Source organism: Zootoca vivipara, chromosome 2 (genome assembly GCF_963506605.1).
Source record: "Zootoca vivipara chromosome 2, rZooViv1.1, whole genome shotgun sequence".
NCBI classification, from domain to species: Eukaryota; Metazoa; Chordata; class Lepidosauria; order Squamata; family Lacertidae; genus Zootoca; species Zootoca vivipara.
The window spans coordinates 45,505,526-45,533,033 of NC_083277.1; the positions used below are offsets into that span (position 1 = coordinate 45,505,526).

General features: G+C 43.0%; 1 protein-coding gene across 2 annotated transcripts; it reads right to left on the reverse strand.

Moving 5' to 3' along the window:
- Nucleotides 1-693: 693 nt before the first annotated feature.
- On the reverse strand, nucleotides 694-26,106 carry NINJ1 (ninjurin 1). 2 transcript variants are annotated; one of them, XM_035106312.2, is made up of 4 exons: nucleotides 25,644-26,106; nucleotides 12,599-12,830; nucleotides 5,949-6,107; nucleotides 694-2,381 (listed from the first exon to the last, which is right to left on the reverse strand). In XM_035106312.2, the coding sequence occupies exons 1-3, from the start codon at nucleotides 25,716-25,718 to the stop codon at nucleotides 5,962-5,964; spliced, it is 453 nt and encodes a 150-aa protein (XP_034962203.2). In that variant the 5' UTR covers nucleotides 25,719-26,106; the 3' UTR covers nucleotides 694-2,381; nucleotides 5,949-5,961. The 2 variants fall into 2 exon arrangements, with proteins under 2 accessions (XP_034962203.2, XP_060127437.1); XM_060271454.1 differs by lacking the exon at nucleotides 25,644-26,106 and adding an exon at nucleotides 21,350-25,627.
- Nucleotides 26,107-27,508: the final 1,402 nt, after the last annotated feature.

Here is a 27,508-nt window from a genome sequence, read left to right on the forward strand (position 1 = left end):
TATTCTCTATTTTCCTACTGGCAAAACAGAAAAATAAATATTATTTTGGTGTTAGCCAACTTCAGTTATCCTCAAAGTAGACACAGTGAAATCGATAACCTTAAGCAAGTATACAAATTTCAGTGGGTCTACTCTGAGGATGCCTACCACTGAATATCACTCCAAAAATTTGTCCCTAATGATCTGCTATTCTTACAATCAGTGGGGGGAAATAGCAACTGAAATGATAAATGAAAATGCCACACTTTCTGAATAATTACCCTAAGTTCTATGTACATTTAAATATTTATACATATAATAAATGAAAACAATAATGGAATACAATAATTACATAGCTATATCTTAGGAGCAGGTTCTAACATACAATACATTAAGAAAAATATTGAGTATATTTTCTTATAGAAAGTATGTGTGATGCATACAATTGCCAGCAACAGTAGCCTATATATTCAAGAACAGTTTTGTTTATTGTGATCATGCAGAATTACCCAAGAAAGCACTGAAAATAAGAAATCACATTGGGGGGGGGGAGACTGGTGATAGTCCAGCAGAGAGTTAGAAGCCCTAAAGCCCATTTTGATGCGTAAGAATGCATAACACTCTTTCCTACTGAAGATGACCTTTGCTTACAATTTGAGAGTTACCTTTGAAAGTCTGGAATAAATGCACCATGGCTTTTGTAGAGTGAACCTGAGAGTTAACTTGAGAGTTAACTCAAGTAAAAGTAGATGTCTCAAGTACATCACTGCAGAATCAGAGAGGTCTGAACAGAGCCTTTTTAATGCAGAGTCTGGGAATGAAAAGTCTCTGGCCTTTCCCCCCCTGAAGCACTAAAAATGAGGAAAGCTTTAAGACTTTCCCCTAAAAAGTCCTCTGCGAAAATCGTTGTACAACAAGGATCATACGAGAAGTGCTATCAAAAGACAGAGGGCCTTTCAGTGGAGAGTTAATGTTGACTAATGCTGCAATCCTAACTCCACTTACCTGGGAGCAAGCCCCATTGAATTCAATAAGTCTTCAGTAAGTCGACATTGTTAGAATCACAGTCTGAATCAGAAACTTTTTGGTTATTATAATAAAGAACTGAAAGGAAACCTCTCTGGGGTGCAAGTCCGGGCTGTTTGCATGGAGGGCCTGGGCTGCCCAGACAACAAGACCCTCCTCTTGGCCTTGCTGATGTGGTCCAAAGCAAAGCAATACATTTGGCACCAGCTTGGCTGCAGGAGTTGCCAGAAGGGGGAATACAAGACACTGTCCAACTGCCTTTGGGACCATTTTGGATTTGTGTAGGCTTTACTCTTTAGCCTTTTCTCCTCCCCAATTAGGGTTATTTCACAAAAGCTATTTGTATATATTTAGAGAGGGTTTGGGAATATTGTGTTCGCCCCCTTTTTAATTTTCTCTCCTGGATCTCCTTATATCATTTCTTTTTATTGTCATTCTTTTACAGAACTGAAACTAGTGGCCACCTGAGCCCTCATGTCTGATAAACTATACATCCAAATAAATATCCCCCCACATTGCTGTAAAAAACCCACAAAGCCCTGTCCATAGTGAGCATGAGTCTACAACCATGTGCCATCTTCACATCCAACAGAGCGCTAGGGCACACATTTCCCCTCATACATGTCTTTATAAATGTGATGTGTGCAGTCCTTAGAGCAAATCTGGAGGATGGCTGGGGATATCTCTTTAGAGTTGTGATCAGCTAAGTATCATGCTACTATTAACTATCAACACTGTTAAATGACTGATCATAAACTGGGATTGCGCTGAGAAGTGTATGCTATGGACTGCATTTTAAGATACTGCTCTCAAAGCAGTAGAGTTTTACACCAACAATTCTGTAAGGACTCAGAAAACTCAGAAAGAAGTACAACAAATTAATTCTAAAAAGAACTCTGGGGCTGAAGCCTTTTTTCTCTGAAACACTTGGATTCTGAAGGAGCATGAGGTATAATGGCCTTTGCAGAAGAGAAAAAGCTCCAAATATGAGACATTTTGCAGCTAGAATTATGTAAAGAAAAAAAATACAAAAAAATAGTTCATTTGTGTTAAATATTGGGATCAGAAAGTTGAGTTTTGCAAGATGAACCTGCCTTCCTTTAGTGCAGAATTTTCAGCTGTCTTTCTACTCCTGTGAAGCCCATACTTTCAAGTGTAGAAATCACCTCTTTCTCTGTTCAACATGTAAGGCACAGAGAGCAAGGAATTCTGAGCTGCCAGTGGAGGCATGGGATAACAGTTCCTGGAGAAACAGTTCAATTGAAAGAGAATAATGCTTTTTTGAATTGCTTCAGGTTCTTCATGTTTTCCATTTAAGAGATACTGGCTCAAGTTCATAACATTCATCTCCAACATTTATTTAAGATCTTGGGTCTCTGTAAAAAGAAAAGAAAAGTAGTTAAAAGGATGCAAGCAGAATGGTGACTATTTTGTAAAACAGACACTCCCTTTTGAAGTTACTTCACCATTTCACCCCAGAATTCCCATATGACCTCCCAGTCCTTTTTGATTCCTACTGTTCTATGGAGTATGCTAAATATGAGGATAAGTATATAAAACTATTGACCTTCAGTTGGTGAGTCATGACCCACAACTGGGTCACGCTGTGCCCCCCAGTAGATTGCACCAGCGACGCCACCCCTTTCCTTAAACTAGAAATGGGCATGCCATTTTACAAAGTATAAGAGAACAGGTCTCTACATGAAGAGCTTCCAATCTGAATTGTTGGGCCTGGGCCTGCCATTAGACAGAGTAAGCAACCAACCCAGGCAACAGATGTTGGGAGTAATGGCAACAGCCTCCAGCTGTTCCTCCCCAGCCATTCGTCTTTTTTTGTCAACTAATGAAAATGATCAGGGGGATGGAACAACTCCCCTATGTTATTCTCCATCTCATTACACTAGACCTCATGGACATCCAAATGCCACTGAATGTTTGACAATTCAAGACGGGATAAAAGACATTACTTCTCCATGTAACTTCTCCATGTAATGGAACTATGCAACTCGCTCCCACAGGAAGCAGCGATGGCCACCAACCCAGGTGGATTTAAAAGGAGATTAGACAAATTCACGGAGGATAAGGCTGTCAATGGCTACTGGCCGTGATGTTCCATCACTGTCGGAGGAAGTCTGAATACCGCAGGTGGACAGAGTGTTGTTGAGCTCAGGTCCTGCTTTCATGCTTCCCACAAGCATCCGTTGGCCACAGGGAGGACAGGATGCTGGACTAGATGGGTCACTGGCCTGATCCAACAGGCTCCTCTTATGTTCTAATACTGGGCATGCAGATGGCCTATCCCTCTAAATTAGTCTGCTGCCTCAGATGAGGATACCATCTCATGACCAGGCTTCTGTATCTAGGGTTTTTTTTGCCTCAGGCAGTTGCCAGGTTTGCTGGTAACAGTAGAAATTGGAGTTCTTGGTAAGTTCAGAAGTAAACAAAAAATTACAAGAACTCGGGCCAGAAAGGATAATTTCAAAAATTCTTCACAAAGTTTTATTCAGGATAACTTCCAGTGAGCATCAACATCAGGACAAGGCCCTGTTTCGATGATTCTTCATCAGCGAGGTTTCTCAGGTCTAAAAGGTCTAAGAGGTTTCTCAGGTCTAAGCAAACATACTTGGTACACTTAGACCTGAGAAACCTCGCTGATGAAGAATCATCAAAACAGGGCCTTGTCCTGATGTTGATGCTCACTGGAAGTTATCCTGAATAAAACTTTGTGAAGGTTTGCTGGTAACGGCATGCCTTTCTTTCTCCTGCATGCCACAGCCTTGCCACACCCTTTCTGGCACACTCCAGAATGCAGAGCTCTCAAAGTGCCCCAGTAGCTCCTTCCAAACTCATTTGCTCCAGTAGCTCCTTCCATACTAATATATATTAAATATATTAATATATTTATAAGCTAACACCTCCTAAATAATAATAATAATAATAATAATAATAATAATAATAATAATGTATTATTTATACCTCACCCATCTGGCTGGGTTCCCCCAGCCACTCTGGGCAGCTTCCAACAAAATATTAAAATACAGAAATCCATCAAACATTAAAAGCTTCCCTAAACAGGGCTGCCTTGAGATGCCTTCTAAAGTTCTGGTAATTGTTGTTCTCTTTGACCTCTGGTGGGAGGGCATTCCACAGGGTGGGTGCTACTACTGAGAAGGACCTCTGCCTGGTTCCCTGTAACTTGGCTTCTCGTAGCGAGGGAACCACCAGAAGGCCCTCGGTGCTGGACCTCAGTGTCCGGGCAGAACAATGGGGTGGAGACGCTCCTTCAGGTATACTGGACCGAGGCCGTTTAGGGCTTTAAAGGTCAGCACCAACACTTTGAATTGTGCTCAGAAACGTACTGGGAGCCAATGTAGGTCTTTCAGGACCGGTGTTATGTGGTCTCAGCGGCCTGAAATACGGTTTCTCCTCCTTTCACTTTGATAGATGGTATCAGCAAATATTGGTGCTAGTATTTTGACAAGGCAATGTGACATTTTAGAGTAGCTGTACTGTCAGAGGGCCTAGAAATTCCATCTTGGTCCAAAATGACCTGAACTTGTTGGCGTTTGTGTCAACAAGGGTGAGGGGTGCGGAGACACCTTTCACAGTCCCTCAAGGGAGGAGCCCAAATTGTACCAGCTCCCTGTAAATGAGAAGACTGTGTAAGCAAGGAGCCACCCATTTCCCGTGGTTGGCCTGTCTCCCTGTCACAGCTGCCCTGTCTCTCTGAGTGTCTGTCTGTCTAGATCCTTGCCACCCTCTTGTCCCACTTCCTCCTTCACAGTGGTACAGTGCCGGGTTCTGCTTTTCTAGCACTTTGCTGACTCCAATCCTTTAGCGTTCTCATACTTGATCAGCTCGCTGCCTGCTCTGCACTTCTGCCTTTCTGCTGCCTTTGGAAGGGCTAAATGTGCAGCACTGGTAGCAAATGAGTATTTGTGTAAGGTGTGAATTTCCATAATGATTTCTTATATTAACTAGGCGCTGACTTTGACCCTTTACAAGCAGGGGGAGGGGGGAGGGAATCAGGGTGGTGCTTTGAGGCATATTGGTTTTCTTAAAGTGATCTAGTGAGGAAAAATCCCAAACAGTTCTAAGTTTCCACAAATATGTGGTTCAAACTGTGGTTCAGAATTTCCTAGGCTGGGTTTCCTGTAGAGACGAGGTGAAGTGTATTGAGCAGGGGGAAACACTGTCCAGTCTAAAACTGCATTACGTCAGAATTAGTCTTCCATTTAGCATATTTAATGCTTACAGATGTTGTTTAATGCAAATTTGTAACTGCATTAAAATGTTATTTATTATAATATTAATAGAGGACATTAATTTTAATGTGCTTTCACTCATGGGCAACAGTGAACAGAAAACATTTCTGCTTCTGAGAGAATGTCACTTATCACAAGGGGAGGGAAAAGAGGGGCTAAAAGACAACTAGTTATTCTTCCTTTTTGGATTCTAAATCTTTATCCCCATCCTGATTCAGTGGCTGCTTTCGAACACAATGCTAAACCATAGCTTAACATTACAGAAACAAGCCTCAGACTTATAACTTGGTGGGACTGTGAAGAGTTCAGAAGCTTTTGCCTGTCTTGTTTCCCTACACCACAATTAGGATAATCACAATTCTGTTGTTAGGGTTTTGCCCTAATAACAAACCAAGGGTAGCTGAAAATGGAAGGGAAAGCCACCGTGGGAAAAGAAAGCCCAGAAGACTCAGGTTTGTGCATGGAATGCTAAACTACATGCCTGCCACAACCTCCAAATGTGGCGACTCACACTATCGTGAGGAAAATCCAAAGGAGGAAGAAATACGGGCTGCTCCATTCAAGGGAGGGACTCCCTCAGTGCCTCAGCTCTGGGGAGTCTTCCATGTTCCTCAGACACAGAGGCCCACATCACAGATGAAAAATAATATGGAAACTACATTATGAGTAGGAACTCACCTTTTTCTTTGACCTATACTTTGGAGTCCATCGGCTTCTGAACTCCAAAGGCCGTAATGAAGATATTCACAACAACTATAATAAACACCAGTCCAGTTGTCAGATTATTGAGGACATCCAGCTTGCCATGTTTTGCAGGATTATTAAGGTCATATTTGACTGCAAGGGGGGGGGTGAATAATAAAAGAAATATTACCAATGAGAAACATGCACAAATATGAAAGATTTGTTGTTATTATTATTTGAATTCTGTTGGGGGGGGGAGATATCAGCAAGGCAAGGTAACAAAATTTGTGTGCCAGAAGATCTCAAGAGAGATATGTGTGCCAACTATTTGAATAATAAAAAAGCAAAACAAAACATTACATTATTCTTGGATGCTTTTCAGTGGCTGTCTTGACAAAGAATTTGCAATCACAGGCCAATATTTGAAGTAGTAGGTGAAATGAAATGTTTTTTTTTTTTTTTAAGGAAATGGTTACTTTAATCATCCATACAAACTAGGCTTTATCAACTATAACAGCCAGGGAACCTTTTTCAGCCTGAGGGACATATTTTTTGTTGGCAATCTTTGGAGGCCACAAGTCAGAGGAAAAGTGGGTGGAGCAATTGCTGGAGCACTTTTCTTTGCATAAGTGGGTTACATTCCAGCCACAAAAGCCAGATTTCTACACATACACACTCGCACGCATGCACCTGTCCCTTTTCTCCATCCAGGCAAGCATTGCCACAGTTCAAGGACACCTTCAAGCTCTTGAGGGTGGCTTGGAGGAGGCCTGGTGAGGGGGTATGGCTTGATAAGACAGGGTCTGAAGAGAACACCATATGTTTTACCATTTAAAATATTCATTTAAACAACCGTAAAATATCAGTGACTTCCCTTCTCTTTCCATGGTTCATTTTACATATCATAAATCCCTGCATATTTTACATTGAACTAAACCATTCAGTATTCCATTATTACATCCATCAAAACTTGTTTACACTGTTGAATTTGTCTTAATGCTGCCAACGATTTCAAGTGTACACAATTCCTCCCCATATATTCAACAAACCTTTTCCAATCTTCTTTAAATGTGTGTTCTTCTTGTCCTCTCATTCTATTCCGTATGTTAGGCCTGCAAGCTGGGCATATTCCATGAGTTTAAGTTGCCACTCTTCTTTAGTTGGGAACTAGCTCATTTGCCCTTTTGGGGCTAACAAAACCCAGGCCGCAGCAGTGGCATACATAAATGACCTTTTTTGACACCTGGGGATTTTCGTCTGACATTTTTTTGGGGGGAAAAGTACTTTAAAATTTTCAATTCATTATGGATTATTTCCCAATACTCTTTTACCCTTTTACAGGGCCACCACATGTGAAAGAACGTTCTCTCAACCTCATTGCACCAGGCCTGAAGTCTTCAACCCCAAGCTAGAATGTTTCCAGCGTTTCCCTAATTTTATGTGACATTTTGTCATTTGCTTTGCTTTATCCATTTCTTGCTACCTTGTTACCAGAGGCAGTGCTGCTTACAATTATTTAAAAGCCTCTACCACAGGTTTCTTCCTGGTCTCTCCAGCCTTTGAATTCTAAATGAGCTCACTGCTCACTTCCTACTGCTTTATTTTTTACTAAAGAAAACATTTCCACCTGCTCAACTAAATGTCATGGACTTGCAAGCGACGGGCTTCAGTTGTGTGAAACACCATTCCCTACTGTTTTCTTCCATTTTCTCTTTGCCTGAGTGGCTGAGGTGGAAAGAGAGCAGGATGAAAAGAGAGATGGAATTTGCATCGTGTTATTTTTACTTCCAGGTTTTGAAAAATGTATAAATGGGCCGTATTAAATATGCATGCTCTTGCACAGAATTGCATGAAGTCTGAAGGAACTGCTCCACATTCGGAGAGAGTGAAGGCTCTCCTCAGATGACCTTCCATGAGCAGATTTTCCATAAGGCAGGAGATGACTAGGGGAACTTGAGCAGTGATGGTTTTGTCTTGTTTTTCCTACCATGAAAATGTGTGAGACAGAAACTATTGTGAGAATATGGATGGGAGAAATTGGCATTAGCAAAGACTGAGCACCAAAGTCTCCTCTTATTTTGAATTGTTTAAAGTGGCTTGTACAAAACAAGCAGCACAGTAAAAGTTCCAGCTACACAGATTCTTCATGTTTTATAAATATTGCTTTTCAAAATGCTCTCACTTGTCTAGAAATAATGTAAAATTGCTTAATATTTAATTCAGAGTTTTAAAAATAATGTTTGCACAGACATGAGGCAGAATCTAAAGAATCAGTGAGTCATGGGTGCTATATGATGTGAACCTCCTGTTCTTCCAAAATTAAACCCAGCCACGTTTCTCCACAAGCAAAATCCTAACAATGCAACAGACCAGGCTCTCCTAAATGCCAGAACACCACATTCTATGAGGAATTAGGAGTAATAAGGAAGAAACTAGGCTCAGTTATTTCAGGATTCAAATGTGATAAGCTGTTGATACAGCACAATCAATCTATTACAGAGCAAAGTACCATGAAAAAAAAATATTAGTAACAAAGTTCAATCAACGAAGAGAAATATACTTTTTTCAAAAGCATTAAGCAGGATGGGTAACTTAGCCTCATATTGAGACAGAGAAAAGCACCATGAACTGACTGGAGATGATAAAAAAAATGCTTAATTTTAAATTAAGACTTTTCAAAATAAAGTTTGCAGCTGATATCAACCATGATTCAAAGAACCTGTTGAGAAATGCCAGATTGAAGCATGTGCAGGTTCAGCGAAATAGCTTTTTCTTTATTTGACCAGAAGACTTCCCATATTACATCACTATCAGCTTTGGAAACTCCCCAAAATTTCAAAAGCAGTATCTTGTATGATGGGAAGAGCTGCTCTCTGTGGGAATATGTGCCCTAAAATTAACTTTGGTGTACAGACTCAATCATGTGGATGCTATCCTCTTTCTTCTAAAATCACAATATAATATGATTCCAAGAAATGCAAGCAGTATAGAGTGACCACTATTACACAACATGATTTTCTAACATTGTGACATAGCTATTAGAAAAAAATAAAATACTGTAATGCTCTAATCCAGGCATGGCCAAACTCGGCCCTCTAGATGTTTTGGGACTACAACTCCCATCATCCCTAGCTAACAGGACCAATGGTCAGGGATGATGAGAATTGTAGTCCCAAAACATCTGGAGGGCCAAGTTTGGCCATGCCTGCTATCTAATCAATGAGGTGGGCTGCTGGCAGGAAAGAAACCAATGAGCTCAGGGTGTGACTCTCTGGTTTATGCATTCAGACATCACCCAGTTTCAGATGATTCACCAGCACTGGGGATGTAAAGGCCAGGCTCAGAGCTTTCAGAGGGAATTGCAGTAATCTTATTTCATTATTGTAGTACTACACAATACAGCTAAACTTGAAACCGTTCTTAAGTACAGGTATTGTTAAGCATTTTATTATAGTAATCCAATCCCACTGTCATTTCATGTAGCCTAATCTATTTCACCCCCCTGCCAAGAAATGAAAAAGGTCTTACAATTATTACAGGGTTTTCAGTACTACAGAATCTATGGGATGAATGTCTGTATTTGGTTGCCTTATGAATAAATTTGAACTTTAGGAGACATTCCACATACAGAGCGTGTGCTTTCTCTTTCTTTTAAAGTGTGATCTGGGCAGGTAATCTTGGCATTTTAAAACAGGTTAATAGTTCGCTTTAGCTCAAATCCCAATTCAACTTGGAGCAAGGAAAGTAAATTTATGCTCTCATTTGCAGCATGGCAATACAGGGCATGGGGGTGAAGGATTTCAACTTCTCTGGGCTCTGGCAATTTAAAAGACAGATAAAGGGGGAGGGGGAAGAGTCCTACTGCTAAAATATAGGCTTGGAATCTGGCAAGAGAAGCTGCCAGGCCACATTTGGTACAAAACATCTCTCTGGCTACGGATCTAACCACTTCCTTCCTCCCTTCCCTTTCTGTGCTAAAATGAACAGGCCTACTAACAAACCACAGGCCCGATAACAAGCAAAGTGAGCTGCTCCTATAAGCCTCTCAATATCACTGTGTGGGTAGGGGGGAAAGTAGCCCAACATTTGAACCTGTTCCACACTGAATCAAGAAAAACGATTCCTGAAGCTAAACTTCAAGGTGAAACTGAGGCTGCCAATAAACTAATGTTTTCATCCCTGCCCTTTGTACTGGATGGGTGCACAGGAATCTTTTTGCCCAATGTGGGGCTTCAACCCACGACACCGAGGTTAAGAATCTCATGCTCTACCAACATTATTTGTTATGTATTTAAGATAATATTTAAAAAGCATAAAAGTGCCTTTTAAAGCCAAGCCCTCATAATGTGCTTTCATTTCATACAAACAAAATATAAAATCACAGCATTTGAGGAAAACCTCTGGTTGGGTATAGACTCACTCTTATGCGAAAAGTGGATTTTTGGCAGGGGGCGATTAGGGAGGATAGGTGGCTGTATGGAGAAAGAGAAACTGGCAAAAACTGCCTTTCTGCTTTTGCTCTTGGGAGCATTCTGGTTCAGAGACGTCTGCTCTGAGCAAATTTGGATCTAACTCAATGTTCCACAAGGTGTCTCAGAAACGTTATCCCCTTCCTGACCAGCTGACATGGAGGGGAACAGCATCTTACACTATCTATTCTAAATAGATGAACATTTGTTTCATTTCTCCGTGAACCAAGCATAGTAGCACCAGTAATTTGGAACAATGTTCCTATTGCAATCAGATAAGCATCTACAATCCTGAGAGTTTGTTGCCTGCTTAAAACATTTTCGTTTTCCTCATTAGAGAATGAATTTTATTCAGTGTTGGTCACTTCTTGTGCATTTTATGGTTTGATAATTGTATTTAATTGTATACCACCATGATATTTATTATGAGCTGGTGGTTTATAAATATTATTAAAAAGTAAAAGCAAAATGTGGTCAGTGACTGATTATCTCCTGTTGCAGTAAGTACCTTGGAACATTCTGTAATAGAAAACTATTTTGATGTTGATAAGATGCCCAAGGGAACCCTATATAATAAACCCATTGTGGTGAAAGGCTATGCAAGCTTTGGCGTTACCAGTCGCAAGTCCTTGGCTTCCAAGCCATATTTACTACTTTCCTTTTCAACACCTTGGAAGGCTTGCTTTTGAAGCAATTACTTTTATTTCCTAATGAGACTATAGTGTTGTAATGCTATAAGCCAAAATTAAACTATTTATAGATCTGAGAAAATAACAGAGTAGTTAAAATACTGACTATGACTTCCTCAGCATGGAAGAAGAGTATAGTTCAGATGGAAGAAAAGTATAGTCCAGGCTACATAAATTCAGGGTTTGGAAGGACAGTTCCTATATACTTCCTGAGCTAAAAATTACTCCTCAGAAACAAATGTCATAACTGTAGCCTTTTGATACTTCTTTCCACAACATGAATGGTAAAATTTCAGGAACGCTTTCAGAAAAGAATATATTTAGTATAATATATTTAGTATCTTATTTCAGTAAATATTTCATGTAAGTAATTCCATGGCAGCCTTGCAAAATAACCCAACAAAAGTTACTGTAGCATCCTATATAATAAAGTGCAAGTGTCTCTGCGTCCAGTTGTCCCGTGTGTCCCTGGGTTACTGCGCATGTGCCCCAGGGACACAGGGATTGGACAGCAGACACTGCACGCGCGCACTCTCCCCTCCCCTGCCTCCTCCAACCGCCGCTCCACCGCCTCACTGCAGGGCACATCAGGGAAGCGAGGGTGGAGGCCGGCGGAGGCCTCCTCACAACCCTCCCTGGCCCATGAGAGGAGCGGCGGGAGGCCGCGAAGCAGCGGTGGCGAGGTAGGCGTTTGTGTCCCGCGTCCTTCCTGTCAGCGGCTGGGGGAGAGGAAGGAAGGAGGAGAAAGCAGCGCTTTCTCCTCCTCCGTTCCTGTCCCCGTGCCGCCGACAGCAAGGACAGGTCCCAGGGTTCGGAGAAGCGCTGCGCAAGCGCTTCTCCGAACCCCAGGATGTTCTAGCGCCCATTATTGAACGGGCTGAAATACACTAGTTTACACATATATTTCCTAACCTGCACATGTTCGTAATCTGATGGAAGCCTATTTTCTTCATGTATTGGAACCCCGATCACACAGGGCAGGCAGTCGGCTTTCCTTTCTTGATGTCCCTCACAAAGTGTGGGGGTACGACCTGTGAGGGACCCATGGATTAGGCTAGCAGGTATGGCTCCACCTTCCCCATTGACACAATTGCAATAACATAGAGGGGACTATCTGAAAGGGGCTAATCAATCATATTCTTCTTCAAAGAGAACTGGTCCTATATTATTGTATTTATTCATGTATTAAATATATTGATTGTGTCTCTCATGCAGTGTACAGAATCTGATAAGAACATAATAATCCTAAAATATAATAATATACCCATCCACTTATATGGAACTATTTAAAGGAACTTTGTTATAAGAGAAGGATATAGCTATTTTTAAAGGTTTTTTTTTTTTACATGCCCATCTTAAAATAGAAAAATGAACACCAAGATTATAACAATCATTTTTGCAAAATATGAACACACCTCTTTTTAAACAGAGAAGTGAATACTATAAATAGCACAAAATCAGAATAAATTCATGTGACTATACATACCAAGGAATATTAGAAGCACGCCTACTATGATCTGAAGTGAGAGCGAGATGCCAATGAGGACAACAAGTGGGACATAGGTTGAAAAGGTAGGTCCTTGGTCCACAACTGCTTTGAGCTGGGATGCATTCGCCATAAGCAAGGCAATGTCCAACATACTTTCTGCAGCACTCTTCTTATTGGCATAATGGTTGATGTTAATTTGTCTGTTTCCCTGCAGCCATTGTGTTCGAGGCTGAAAGGCACAATATTTCAAAGAGTAATGATTCAGGAAGCATTAGAAGCATGGTCATGGTTTCCTATCAGCTACAGCTGTGTTTAAAAGTACATTGTATGGGAAGCAAGTTGCACAGAATACATTTCAACTAAGCAAACAAAGAGGGCCTGGCTTTGAGCAGTGCTGAGATGGGAAACCCCACATAAGCCCTTCTGTGTTCTCTGGCAGGACAGTGTGGCATAAATACAGAAGACCAACTGGTCATGGTTGTCTCAGGCAGATCTCCTTCGCCGTTCGAAAAGTTATGTTCTAGGAAAAAGTGAGTAAGATGGACATTCATGTAAAGTTCTGGTTTAACTGTAGGAAGGAAGAGCTTCAGAACTACTTGGAGAAAGTTGCACTGTTTGGCAAAGATAAGTTTTATACTCTGCTGCCTGTAGCTATTTTTTAAATCACCAAACATGCCCCATCAAAATAGCAGAATGAAGTTTATTACCACGATTTGCTTTACACTAACAAGTTCAGTTAGGGTTGCCATATTCCAAACAGTGAAAACCCGGACAGAAAAGTTGTGGTGCGCTTTTTTTTTTTTTGCAAAGTTGTCAAGCTTTTCTGGCAAAATCACAAACCGCTTATTTAGCAATTTTAATGGGCTGCCATATGGCTGGATTTTCCTGGACATTTTTGCTGATTTCGGCCCAGACACTGCAGTATTCCAAATAGGATGTATAGCAACCCTAGTAGTGGTGAGCTTTGTCCTTTCTGATATTTGATGAAATCTTCTGTAAGTTATATCAGACCTTAGGTTTCTAAAGAGTCAAACATTGTGCCACTGATGCCTTCAGCCTGCTAGCCAATCTGTGGTGAGCCCAACCACCCCCACATATGTCCACTGGTTTCACTTTTGCCTTTGTCAGCTAGTCCCATCCTGCCTGCCAAGACTGATGGCCCTTCCTTCGCTGTCCCCACCATAGCTGCCAAGTTTTCCCTTTTCTCACGAGGAAGCCTATTCAGCATAAGGGAATTTCCCTTAAAAAAAGGGAGAACTTGGCAGCTATGGTCCCCACACTTTGCCTTTTCCAAAGGGAAGTGTGCCCCCCACCAGCCCCTCTGTCTCTCACGTGCTTCTGTGCCCCAGCAGCTATGCCAGCTTGCTGTTTCCTATAACCAGCCATGAAGGCATCCTTTCCCTATCCCAATGTCTTGACATTTCTTTGGAAGAAACTGCAGTTTGGATCTCATTTCTGTTCTAATAATTAACATGGTAAATTAATTCCTGGCACAGGGTGGAATTAAAATCAGGTTGAAAGAGAGACCTTCCTGTCAAATGACAATGGCTGATCAGAAGCTTCTGCTCACAAATCATTGCTCCCCTACCCCTATTGAATATCTGGATATCAAAGGATATTGTGGGCCTCACCAGCACATCAGCAACCTGCTTGAGGCAAGTGCTGTTTCCCTCACTGTAGCAAGGCAGGTGCTCATTGCAAATGGAACATTGACTTTTCCGTCATGAGCCAGTAAATTTCAGTTTACCAAGCAAAAAGTTAACAAGGTGTGCAATTAAGCATCCGGTAGCTTGTTAATTGTGTCACCACAGATCATGTATAGATTTGCAGTAAAATGTAGTTGGAGATTTTTCCTAACACCATAAATCAGTTTGATGGGTTTTTTCTCCTGCTGACTTCTAATATGCCCTTCTCCTTTCTTGTCACTTTTATTTGAGTTCTAAATTGGGGGTAAGGAACTCTCATTGAGAAGCGTGACACTTCAGTATTGCTGCAATGTAATGTAATGTGCAGTGTGGGGGTTTTTTGTGGAAATTTCCCAGTATGACTCATGCTTTTCAGTTTACAAGAACATACTTTCTGTGCAGAAAGAAGTTATATGACTAGTTACAAAACATAAAAGTCAGTGTTTCATACTAATGGAAAAAAGATGATTTAATAGGGTAAATTTGCCCTAATTTCAGAGTATCTTCCTATATACATAAAAATGTATGACTGTCATCAGGCTGGCACTCTTGTGCACATGCGCAGCTGCCCAAAGAGGGAACAACTTTGGCATTTGAGTGTGAGAGGAGAGGGGACCATGGGAGCCAAGTTGTCCTGAGGGGAGCCTATCTGCTGCCAGTGGATCTTTTTGCCATTAAACCAGGGTCAGTTCCACAGGGACCTCCATGAATGAGGACAGCAACATCCCACACATTCTTAAAGGCATGCACAGATAGTGCATCTTTCCCTGGGCAGGCAGAGGCTTTAATGCCACATGCATTTAGTCTAAGGGCTACCAGGAAAACAGGAGTGGTATACCTCCCCTGACCCACTAGGTGGAAAAGAAGCAAGAGCTTTCTCTTCATTAGAACTCGCTTTTTTGCACTTCTTCCTTTGCACACATCTCCTGATGGGCAGAATGGAATAGGATGGGGTGAGACAGGCCTAGGAGAGGAGACGGGAAATGATTAGAAGCAGTTATAAGAGCAGGACGCAAAAGCTGCATTGGCTCTGCAAAAAGAAGGAATGGGAGAGCTAAATGCCAAAGGAACAGAGCTGGGGTAGTGAACTTTGTGGGCTTCTCTGAAGCAGAGACTGGTCACTGCTAGGAACATGATGCTGTGCCATGTGAACTTTTGGTCCTACTCCAGCAAGGAAGCTCTGAGTTGTGGGGGAAGTGGAACTTCAATGTGCAATATTTTGGTAAGCATTTCCCAACATTTACTTAATAAACAGGTTTCTGACCTTTTTGCAGAATATACGCACTTGGGCAGACCTTGCCTGCAATCAAAATATCTAAGGCTAAGAGGGGACCCCAATATCCGGACCCAGAAAACTTTCACATATATTTCCAAGATGCACACATGTGCGGTGTGTACTTTCATCCTACTGTCATCTGGTAAACACTGGCCCTGGATCAGCAAAATCTCATTAAACATTTCAAGCCTATGAAGAACTTGTGGGGGAAAAGAATATTGTTTTATGGTTGAGTTTTAGGAGCTGGACAAAATCAGATGTTATCTTGTTTCATAGGAACAGGATGCAGAAATTCTCTTATTGACTCTGGTGAAACAGATTTTGCAGAGTTTTGAAGCATTACAGAAACATTAAAAATCTGTGAACAGAGACAGCAGTGGATGAGGGTGACACAACACAGGAGACAACAAAACTTCTATGATGCCATCTGGAAAATAAATATATTGTCTTTTTCAAGCCATTAGCATTCCACTTCATTTTTGCTTTCTTGCCTCACTAAAGAGGTACAAGTCTTCTTGTTAATATAAACCATGGGTAGGTAAACTAAGGCCTGGGGGCCGGATCCGGCCCAATCGCCTTCTAAATCCGGACTGTGGATGGTCTGGGAATCAGTGTGTTTTTACACGAACAGAATGTGCCCTTTTATTTAAAATGCATCTCTGGGTTATTTGTGGGGCATAGGAATTTGTTCATATATTTTTTTCCAAAATATAGTCCGCCGCCCCCCCAAGGTCTGAGGGACAGTGGACCAGCCCCCTGCTGAAAAAGTTTGCTGACCCCTGATATAAAGTAAATGCATTTGTTTCCACACCTCCCTGCTACTGCCCCATCCCACCCACCCCATTATTAGAACTTTTTTTTCAAGTTACATTGGTTTTTGTGCAAATACGCCCACTTTTTATTCCCCTAATTCTGAATACCATCTTTTTGCACATCTGTGCATTCAGGATGGTGTAGGGTGGGGCATACTCCTTGTTAAAGTGAGATCAGGGGTCTTGATTTGTCAGTATATTTATACATTATCCAAGCAGCTCAAGACAGCATACACCATCCACTTTATCCTGATAACAGTCTGTGAGATGGCTTAGGCCATCCGAGGTCACCCATTAAGCTACATGGCAAAGTAGGTCTCATTTGAATTTGGGTCTCCCTAGTCTAACTCTCTAACCACTGCACCACACTGACTTTCCCCCCTGCCCCCTCTGGGCCCATGAACACAATGTGCCCTGCATTTTTAAGAGATTTGTAAATTACCCTTCATAGTATTTACCCAGCTTTCTATCAGGAATATACATTTCTGACGTCTTTTGGGGATAAACAAGTGCATACATGAAGAAAACACACAAATATTAACTGTTGGACAAGAAGTGAAATAAAATTAAATGCCACAAGCAACACAGTCGAGCACTGAGATACTGTACTCTCTCTCTTTTTTAAGGAAGTGAGGCAGAGCTGGGCATCTCCCTCCTGCCTAATTCCCAGAAGAGGAAAATGTTTTCATTACTGATTGCTTGCAGCAAAACTGCTGAAACAGTGGGGTAGTGGGGAAAAAGAAACGAGACTTTTGTTTGAGGGAGATATTACAGGGAGGAGCTGCCTCCCTGCAGCTCCAATGCAGCAGCCCACTTCAACCTGAAAGAAAATAATTTCTCACTCCTTATTTTGGGGCTGTATGTTGGTCTTCACAATTACAAGCCTATGATTAGCTAACATACATTTCAATACTAACTTTTTTCTGGAGGATTAGACATCATGTTTACTTATAATGTTTTTGGAACCATGAGATGTACAGAATTATTTTATTAGTTTTGAAACTGTGATCTGTGTTGTTTGGTTCTTCCTTGTTCTCTTTTTAACTTGCTTTTTCTTCTAGAAGCTTTGCATCTGTTAAGCATTTAAAAGTGGTGTTTTAATCTTGGCATGTGGGTGGGTATTGTTCTGGGTATTGTTCTTACGCTCTGTTCCCATCAAGCATATGTTTTCTAAGAGGGTAGAATTAAAAACATTTAATCCAATAAAATTAACACCTGATCCTTCAAAAACCTAAATGAAATGCGTTCATTTGAACCACTCACAGGAAAAATTCACAAGATCATTTCTACGATAAAAATCTTAATCATTCCTCGAGTTGAAAATACCTTTCCCATTTAAAAAAAATATAAGAGGCATGCATTGGATTGGAAGGGGGGAATGGAGAGGGGGCAAGGAGAAATTTTCCTACCTTCCTCCCCCTTGTTCCACTACTTTCCAGTATTTTCAAAATTCCACACAGTCTTTGGTTGATGACTCTACCAAGAAATTTAAATATAGGTAAAGAAGCAAAAGGGGGAAGGGGACTCCCTCTTTAATACTGCCATTCCACACTGGAAGACAAATAGGAATGCAGCTATTTCTTACTATCATGTTCATCTGCCTCTTATTCACTCCCCCAACTTTGAACATTTAAGAGCTAAGGCAGGGCTACATTATTGTGATGTGACATGGCTCCTCAAGGTAGCATGGCCCTAAGTAAGTATTGTGTAATATTTGTCATCTATAAGTTGAGCCCTGGCTTAAACAGAATCAAGAGCTGAACTGCTTTTAAGATGTCCAGTTAAACTCTACCGTAGCTATGTGTTTCTTTGCCTCTTCAGAAATCAGTGACCTTTTCCAAAAGCATGTCTGAAAAACATAGTACAGATCAACATAAAGAAACAGGAACATAAAGAAACAATTCACTTGTAGCAAATGACAAAAGAAAATATGACAAATTTATTAGAATTAGAATTAAATTGGAAATCTCAAACATATAATTAACACAATAAACTGCTTCTCCGAATAAAAGTCTTATAACATCCACATTCTATTTAGATCTTTTTGTATTCTTCAGTAATGCTTAAGACTCTTGATAGGAATTTGCATTAGGGAAGCTATTAGGCCTGTGGTAAAGTATGATTTAATGTTGAGCTTCAGACCATATTTTGCGCTCTCCTCTTTCAGCCTCATTAAAAGGTTCTTTAATTCCTCCTCACTTTCTGTCATCAAGGTTGTGTCATCAGCATATCTGAGGTTGTTGATATTTCCTCCGTCAATCTTAATTCCAGCTTGGGATTCATCCAGTCCAGCCTTTTGCATGATAAATTATGCATATAAGTTAATTAACCAGGGAGACAATATACAGCCGTGTCGTACTCCTTTCCCAATTTTGAACCAATCAGTTATTCCATAACCCAGTTCTAACTGAAGCTCAACATCAAAAAAACTAAGATCATGGCCACTGGTCCCATCACCTCCTGGCAAATAGAAATGGAGGCAGTGAGAGATTTTACTTTCTTGGGTTCCATGATCACTGCAGATGGTGACAGCAGTCACAAATTTAAAAGACACCTGCTTCTTGGGAGAAAAGCAATGACAAACCTAGACAGCATCTTAAAAAGCAGAGACATCACCTTGCCGACAAAGGTCCATATAGTGAAAGCTATGGTTTTCCCAGTTGTGATGTATGGAAGTGAGAGCTGGACCATAAAGAAGGCTGATCGCTGAAGGATTGATGCTTTTGAATTATGGTGCTGGAGGAGACTCTTGAGAGTCCCATGGACTGCAAGCAGATCAAACCTATCCATTCTGAAGGAAATCAGCCCTGAGTGCTCACTGGAAGGACAGATCCTGAAGCTGAGGCTCCAATACTTTGGCCACCTCATAAGAAGAGAAGACTCCCTGGAAAAGACCTTGATGTTGGGAAAGATGGAGGGCACTAGGAGAAGGGGACGACAGAGGACGAGATGGTTGGACAGTGTTCTTGAAGCTACCAACATGAGTCTGACCAAACTACAGGAGGCAGTGGAAGACAGGAGTGCCTGGCGTGCTCTGGTCCATGGGGTCACAAAGAGTCAGACACGACTAAACGACAACAAAGTATGATTTAAATACTACAATGAGAAGATTTTCATTTACTGTATAAATAAAGCCTGTTAAAATATTTGACTAGAATCTAAAAGAAATGTGGACCATACTCCACTTCCCTGCTTCTCTACATGGTCCCCATGTGACCTGGAGACTTCCACATTTAATGGTTGTAACGCTGATGCTGTGCCAAACCATAGATTTAAAGTAACAGATAGTCAGGCCCTTAAAACTGTACAGAACCACTCTAGAGTACATGTCTACAAAATAGCTTCATCACAAAGAAGATACATAGAAGCAGTCTTGACACAATGGACCATTCACACCAGTACAGTACCTAATTATCTTTTGATTCTTTCACATTACACAGAGTGTTTTTATGCTAGCAGCACATTATTATGGCTGGTGCCGAGACAGGAACTCTGCACAGAATAATTATACGATGGATGATTGCACACAGTACATGAAGACTTCCATCACATGGAGATCATTTCCAGCTTCTGTTTTATAAGGAACTAGTATCTTGAAGCCCGTTAAATTAACGGGTGCTAGAACATGCAATCCACCCCCCCATTCCCCCCTCTCCCCCTCCCTTCTTTTCTCCACCCACACGTGCCGATACTCTCCTGGGCTGCCACTGGCGCTGCTCCTCTGTCGCTGCTCCACCTCCTCCTCCTCCGCTGCTGCGGTCCATGCCTAGGCAGGGGAGGGGGGAAGGTAGGGGCGGCCAGGGCCCTCTTTCCTTCCTGCCCTCCCCCGGGCTCGACCCTGCTTTTGCGAAGGGTTAGCGGGGAAGAATGAGCAGCATCCCTCCGCTGCCACCGGCTTCTTGCTGAACGCAGCGGAGGCACGGGGTAGCAGAGGAGATGCTTCACGGAGCAGGGAAAGAGGGGCGGGCGGCGGGCGGCTGCCACCCGCCCCTCCTTCCCTGCTCCCTGTCAAACATCTCCTCCCCCCCCCCGGGCTGCTCTTCCTCCCCCCCCATGCGCTGTCCCCGCTTCTGTCTGCCTATGACCCTGCACCGCGAGGAAAACGGTAGGCAGAGGGGTGGGGGGGGAGAGAGAGCGCGTGTGCGTGACACCAGCTTGCTGCTGGTCGTCGGGGGGGGGAGCGTAGGAGAGAAAAAAGGGGGAAAGCAGCCTCCTTCTCCTCGCCTTTCCCAACCCACCCAGAGCTGAGCCCACCACACGCCGGGGGGGGAGGGGTTGGGATGCGGCGATGGGGTGGCGGTGGGGAACGGTGGCGGTGGGGACACGAACGCCCCGGCGGCGGCGGGGAACGCGCGCTCGCGTCTCAATCCCTCACGGTCCCTTCCCCTCTTCCCCTCGCGCCATTAATCGGGAGGCGAGGCGCGGAACGGCAGTTTGGAGGGAAAGCCGTTGAGGGAGAGAGAACCGCATTCCGCCCCCCGGCTCTGTGTGCGTCCAGTCTCTGCGTCCAATCCCTGTGTCCGTGGGGCACATGCTCAGTAGCGCGGACACAGGGACACAGGGAATCTGGATGCAGAGACACAGGGACTTTATTATATAGGATGTAACATGTAGACAGTCTCACCCCCAAATCCTGCACCTGTGACCTCATGGGAGAAAGTGTAAGCTACAGACTTGCTTATGCCAAGGCTGCACCTGGCCTTCAAATGCAAAGTTCAATGGTTATCAATGAATAACCCCACCCTGTTATAACAAACATTTGATTCAATATAGCGAGGACTTGCGCCATTCAGTTACAAGTATATATTTAAAAATCTCCTTTTTCGAAATGAATTTCAAGCAAACACAACATTTTAAAAAAAGCATTCAGACATTTGGATCCTGATTATGCAAACTCCAGAAACAGTACTCCTGAAGCTCTTGTACTAAGAAATAGGGAAAGGTTTGCAGGGAAATTGCTGCATTTCACACTCACAGCAGTGCAGTTGTGTCCTTGCATTACAGTAGATCCACATGTGAAAACATTCCCATCTGTGGGTCAGACTTCCTGAGATGAATGGCAGTTTCTCAAAATATGGCCTTTACGTTTTATATCCTGTCTATATATCAAGGTCTTAATTTACTCAGGAATATTCTCTTGGAAGATGTTCCAAAAAAATCATATCCAGCAGAATCTTGCTGTGGCTTGTAGGCATACTATTATGTTGCGGAAGTATTCGTGCCTGCACATGGACCTACATTTGGATAGGATGAGAATATAAACAGGGATCTGAGTCATAGGATTAATGTTATGACACACAGGCATTTTCTAATGCCTTCATGCATGGAGTAATTTGCTGAAAGTCAAATTCGACCAGACTAGCAGTTCTGTGCTGCTAGTAATTGCTTTCATACAAAGGAGAACCACTGAACTGTGTGCAGCTCCCTTATGAAAATGTATATAAAATAAAAATGGTTAGCTAGTAAGTCTAATTGTTTAATTATGTTCTGGCCCAACTAATATTACCACTGGCCTTCAGAACACATTGTATTAGGTGGGGCAGGGGGGGAAGCAGGTGGGATGCAAAACTAAACCTTCCTTCCTTCCTTCATTTATTTAACTCACTCTGTCCATTCTTTACTTTCACACCAAACACTCTTGTTGGACATGGGAAGAAAAATGAGCTTGAGGGTGTGAAAAGGGTGCTTGGAGGTATGTGGGCTACCACTTGCCAGTTTGACCCTTGCCTTTTAATTAGTTTGTTTATAAAAAATAATACTTACATGCCACAATTTAATTTTAAAAAGCAGTTTTCAACTGTTGTACAGACTGTTGTAAATAAAACCACATAATCCCCTCACAAATTAAAATCACAAATTACTAGCTAGCTATTTCAAAAAAAAAATGTTCCTAATTGTCTGCATAAGCCTGGCAGCATAACAAAGTTTTCAGCAGACATTTAAAAGTTAATGCAGAAGGTGCCTTCTGTCAACATCAGATGAGCCTCCCCAACAATGATCTCAGCAACAGAGTTGGATATAAGGGTTCAGGTGATTCCTAAAGTACCACGGACCTCACAAGTTGTTCAGGAATGCTGAACAGGTACTACTCTATCCTAGGGCAATATGACCTGCAGTATGATACTCTTGATTTGTACTTGATCACTACTAGGGCTACGACTCTAGTGATCACCAGTGGATCTCCACAGATTCTAGAAGTCTCAAACCATCACTACTTCTAGTTCTCCTTTGCAATAATTCAGTGTCAGCTTATTTGCTTTCATTCAATTTTCCATGACCACCAAATCTCATTTTATGCTCAAAGATTGGCGTTCCTGGATGTGAAGAATATAGATCTGAGTGTCAACAGAATGCTGCTAACATTGCACTCCAAAACTTCAGGCTCTCTCTACAAACAGTTTCATACAGATGTTAAAAATGGCTGGGATAAAACCATTTAAGTGCAGATAGTTGCAGAGAACTAAAAATAACAGTCTGCCGGTGGCTATCTCAGAAACCGTCCCGTCAGAGAAGTGGAACCACTTAAAAGCAGTCCCCTAATTCTTGGCAGGTCGATCAGGTACTCAAGTGGAATGCCATGGTCTTCTAGATCAAAAGCTGTTGACAGGTCCAGTAAAATCAAAAATATTTTACTACTTCTCAGCCTCCAGTCACCGCTCATTCCCCACGGCAAATAAAGCAATCTCAGTCTAAGGGCCAAACCAGAAACCGGACTAAAGCGTATCAAAAAAATGTCTACCACCCAAAGTTGCTTAGAGTTGCAAAATAAACTACAAGTTCAATCATGTTTCCCAAGAAAAGGTGAACTAAGAAACCAATCAAAAATTTGAGGATTTGCCACCAGCCAATAATCCATTTTCAAGGCGGTTATGATGAGAACTCCCACTCTGATGATATCAGCCTTATGCTTAAATTTTCTTAGACAAAGAGGAGACTGTCTTGAAACACCACGCTTATGAACTGAAGGCCCTTCTCTTGAATCTACGATATGGGGGGGGGGGGAATTCAGTAGTTGGTCAGTAGTAAATGAAATGCATTCTGTGTCTTAGAGGCATTTTCAAGTGTCCACAAATCTATTCAACAAATCACCAAATCTTCCGAAGAGGAGAACCCAGCAGCACATATCCCCTCCTGGGAGTATTCTTACCCAATCTAACAACACAAGAACACCCCTCTCCCCCCCCCAAAAAAAAATCTCTTCCAAACTAGGGCAAAAGCAGGTGACTTGGGAGAGAAACAGGGGTTTATTTCTAAAGTTTGGACAAGAGAACATCCAAAACAAATGAGAGAAATCCTCACCTCCCTCTCCCAAGTCTTCTGCACTTGCCAGAGGAACTGGGTGAGGGGATGAAAACAGGAGCTGACTAGTAACCCAAAGCTTTGGCCTTTGAATCTATGGTTTTGAATCTTTTCCACCTTTGTTGTGTGTTGTTTTGAGCTGTGGCGCTGAAAATAAATGCCAGGGCTGAGCCCTGGTGCACCCTAGCACAAAAGACCTCCTGCTCTTTTCAGACAGGACAAACAGCTCCAAGGAGCAAGTCTTGGATGCCAGCTCCCCATTCAGCAGTATCTCACATCCAAAGGAAAAGGGAACTGAAATTGGATCTAAGGAAATCTGACAAGAGGCAGGGTAAGCTTTTGTATGAAAATCAAAACAAAATGGGCAGGGCAGGGCAGGGCAAACAGTACCAATGCATTATAATAAAATTTGTTGACAAGCTGGAACGTTTGCAGAGGAGGGCAACCAAGATGATCAAGGGTCTGGAAACTACCTAAGTTAAGCCTTATGAGGAGCACTTGAAGGAGCTGGGTATGTTTAGCCTGGAAAAGAGGAAACTGAGAGGAGATATGATAGACATCTTCAAATATCTTAAGAGCTGTCACATGGAGGAGGGAGCATGCTTGTTTTCTCCTGCTCTGGAGGGTAGGACTCGAACCAGTGGCTTCAAGTTACAAGAAAGGAGATTCTGACTAAACGTTTGGGAAAAACTTTCTGACAGTAAGAGCTGTTTGGCAGTGGAACAGACTCCCACAAGATGTGGTGGACTCTCCTTCCTTGATTGTTTTTAAGCAGAGGTTGGGTGGCCACCTGTCATGGATGCTTTAGCTGAGATTCCTGCATTGCAGGGGTTGGACTAGATGACCCTTGGGATCCCTTCCAAATCTAAGTTTCTATGATTCTATGAAATGCGAGCACTGCAAACTGTGGCACTTCCTTGAACAATTTTCATCTATGCAATTTCAAGGAATTTGGACGTGCTCTCTTTTTCAAGTCAGTAAAAGACAGAACATCCATTTCTTAGATGATCAAACCAAATCAAACCTTAGGAACTAGTCTTTGCCACAGGGTTGCTTTAAGAAGAACATCTAGGTAGATGGGCCAGTGCTTCAAAACAGACTTTCAGTGAAATCAGGTTCTGTTGCCACAGATACCGCTCTACACCTCCTTTGTCTCTAAGGTGGTAACTAGGTGGGTCATGGGGGAGACACTAGTAAACTCCAGTTGGCAAGCCCTCAGGACATGAATTCCTCCTGGGCCTGATGCAGTTCCCTGCTCATTCTGAAGTCTACATGTCACCTGATCACTTGTTTACATTATTTTGTAGATCAGTAGAAGAAAGCTATCCACTGGCTCCTCATCTCGCGGGCTATTTTCATTTCCAACACTCTTCACTGTGACAGTCATGGGCAATTCTTACTCTTATTATTAATTATTTGTAACCCACCCATCTGGCTGGGTTGCCCCAGGCCCTCTGGGTCATCACTGGGCAAAAGCAGCTTTGAGCGCAGGCAGAACTAGGGAACACAAATCTATTGCCAGCCTGGGCCCAGAGGCTCCCTCCCACCTCCGTCGCCCAGAAGCCGCCCTCGCTGTTTACTCCATGCCCTTCCCCGAAGGCCGAGATTTGTGGGAGGCCGGCTGAGATTTGCGGGAAATCCCAGCAGCCAGGCTGGCACTGACCTCACCGCTTTCCTAAAGGCTTTTCAGCGAGGTAAGACAGGTCCAAGCCCCCCCCCCCCGCGCTCAGCTGCCTCCCAGAGCCCAGACTTTTGCCCGTTTTGTCGCCCTGGAAACAAACAAGGCCCCCTAAGGTGCACGGCGTCCTAATAGGAAGCCTCGGCCGGCGGCCGGCGTGCTGAAACGCCAGCTCCTCCCCGGCTCCTGCTGACGCCGGACTCGCGGCAAGAGCGCTCAATAGCCCGCGGCGACTGCAAAGCCGTTCCGCGCGCGCGCGCGCACTCTCCCTTCCCCCCGGGGCGTTCCTTACTTGCTCGAGCGGCATCGCGTCGCCGTTCTCCGCGGTTAGCCCATTCATCTCGTGGGTGTCTGTGGGGGATCCCATGTCGCCGCCGCCGCCGCTGCAGCTGCCCTCTCCGCCTGCCTTCCTTCCTGGCCAGCCGGGAATGGGAGCCGCAAATCCAGGACGTCGCCTCCGCCTTGCTACGCCCGGGAGCTCCGCTCGCGCTGAGGGCTACGGGCACTTTGGAGAGCGCGAGGAGGGAGGGAGCGAGAAAGCGGAGCGCCGGGTTTCCTTCCCGCCTGGCAGCCTTGCGGGGGGGGGGGGAGCCCCGTCCCGCCTCCGAGGGCTGGGCGCTGCTGCAGATGGTGAGCGGTCCGCGGTACTTCCCTTTCGCCTGCTGGGGCGGCGCCGTCCTGTTTGCAAAGGGCAGTTTCTTCTTCTTCTGCTGCTGCTGTTGGTGCAACCTGGGCCTGGCGCGTGTCGGGCTCTCCTTGCCAGGGAATGACTTCAGGGAATGATACCTCGGTATTTTCCAGGAAAGCGCCCGCCCTCCTTGCCAGAGGAGGACGGCTAAGCCCTTCAACAAAGGCGGGAGACGGCAGCTGGCTCCCTAATCATCCTAGTGGATTTTGCGCGCTCTTTAACAATGCTGCAGTCCTCATTGTGGGATGTAGGACCAACTGTCATCTATGTGTCGGTTTTGTTAGGACCGTGGAACAGTTAGGCTGCTACTGCTGATAGATGCTATGAAGGAGTTGTTAAGACTCACTAATATGTAACATATAGTTTATTTTATAACCTGTATGAATCTGACAGTAAACTAGTTTGTTTTATTATAACACAGATTCATGTGTAAGGAAACGTTCGACTCTGGCACTAAACTAAAGTATATTATAAACGTTCCTACACACATGGCGAAATGGAAGACACCCTGACAGTAGAACAAAGTATATTCTGGTGGACCGGCCCCCTGCTGAAAAAGTTTGCTGACCCCTGGACTAGATCTTCGAGAAGAAATCCACACACACACCCTAACATGTTGGTTATTTTTGTCTGGATATTTCTTCGTAGTGCCTAGCTACACATTGACACCCAGTTTCTCCCACCTTTTATTTTACTTGAGAAGCAGCCTCGGAGGTTGATAAGGGAGCAGATGAAATAGCAGTGGGATGATCTTAGCCGAACCCCTTCTTGCCCTTTGTCCAGTCAAAAGTACCTACAATTTGCTTGCTTGGCATGGGGAGAAATGTATTTATTTGTTTATTTTAATTGTTAGTTGAACTTTTAAAATGACATTGTTAAAGAGGAAAAAAACACTTCCAAGGTGGCGTACAATTAAAATACAATGCAATTCCACAACAACAGAAACACGAAAAGCTAGTTAAAATAAACCACAAACATCCTGTACCCCCGAAAGTTACCAAACTACAGTAAGCAATAATGAAAACCATCAGCAGAAGGGAGAGATCAGCAGGTCTTCTGTGCTTTCCTAAACACATGAAGTGATGGGAGTCTATTGGATTACAGCTCGCTTAGCATATCAGAAATGTGAGGCAGCATCCCAGAAATATGGGATCTCAATATATTTGTCTTTGCAGGGAGAAAGGTAGCTTGTGCAAGGTGATTTTGAGTGGGCAAATGGCAGGAAGGGAAAGGCCTAACAGTTTACCTGCATTTAAAAACCTGCTTGCACACTTTTCTGGTAAGAAAGCCTCTTAGCCTAACACATCTACCCCTTCTGATCACCAGCAACAAAGTATGATTATTACACCGGGAAGGAATAGCTTAAATAGGGTTCCCACATTTCCAAAGGCAAAAATCAGGACAAAAAACTTTCTTTGGGAATTTTTCCAAAGTTTTTGCGCTTTTTTGTGAAATCTCAAAAATCTATA

Excerpts from the sequence above, each read along its gene's own strand:
- NINJ1 (XM_035106312.2), bottom strand. The coding sequence starts at position 25,718 with ATGGGATCCCCCACAGACACCCACGAGATGAATGGGCTAACCGCGGAG. Across the intron at positions 12,831-25,643 it reads ACGCGATGCCGCTCGAGCAA|CCTCGAACACAATGGCTGCA; the intron begins GTAAGGAACGCC and ends TGTGCCTTTCAG. Across the intron at positions 6,108-12,598 it reads CGTGCTTCTAATATTCCTTG|TCAAATATGACCTTAATAAT; the intron begins GTATGTATAGTC and ends CCCCCCTTGCAG.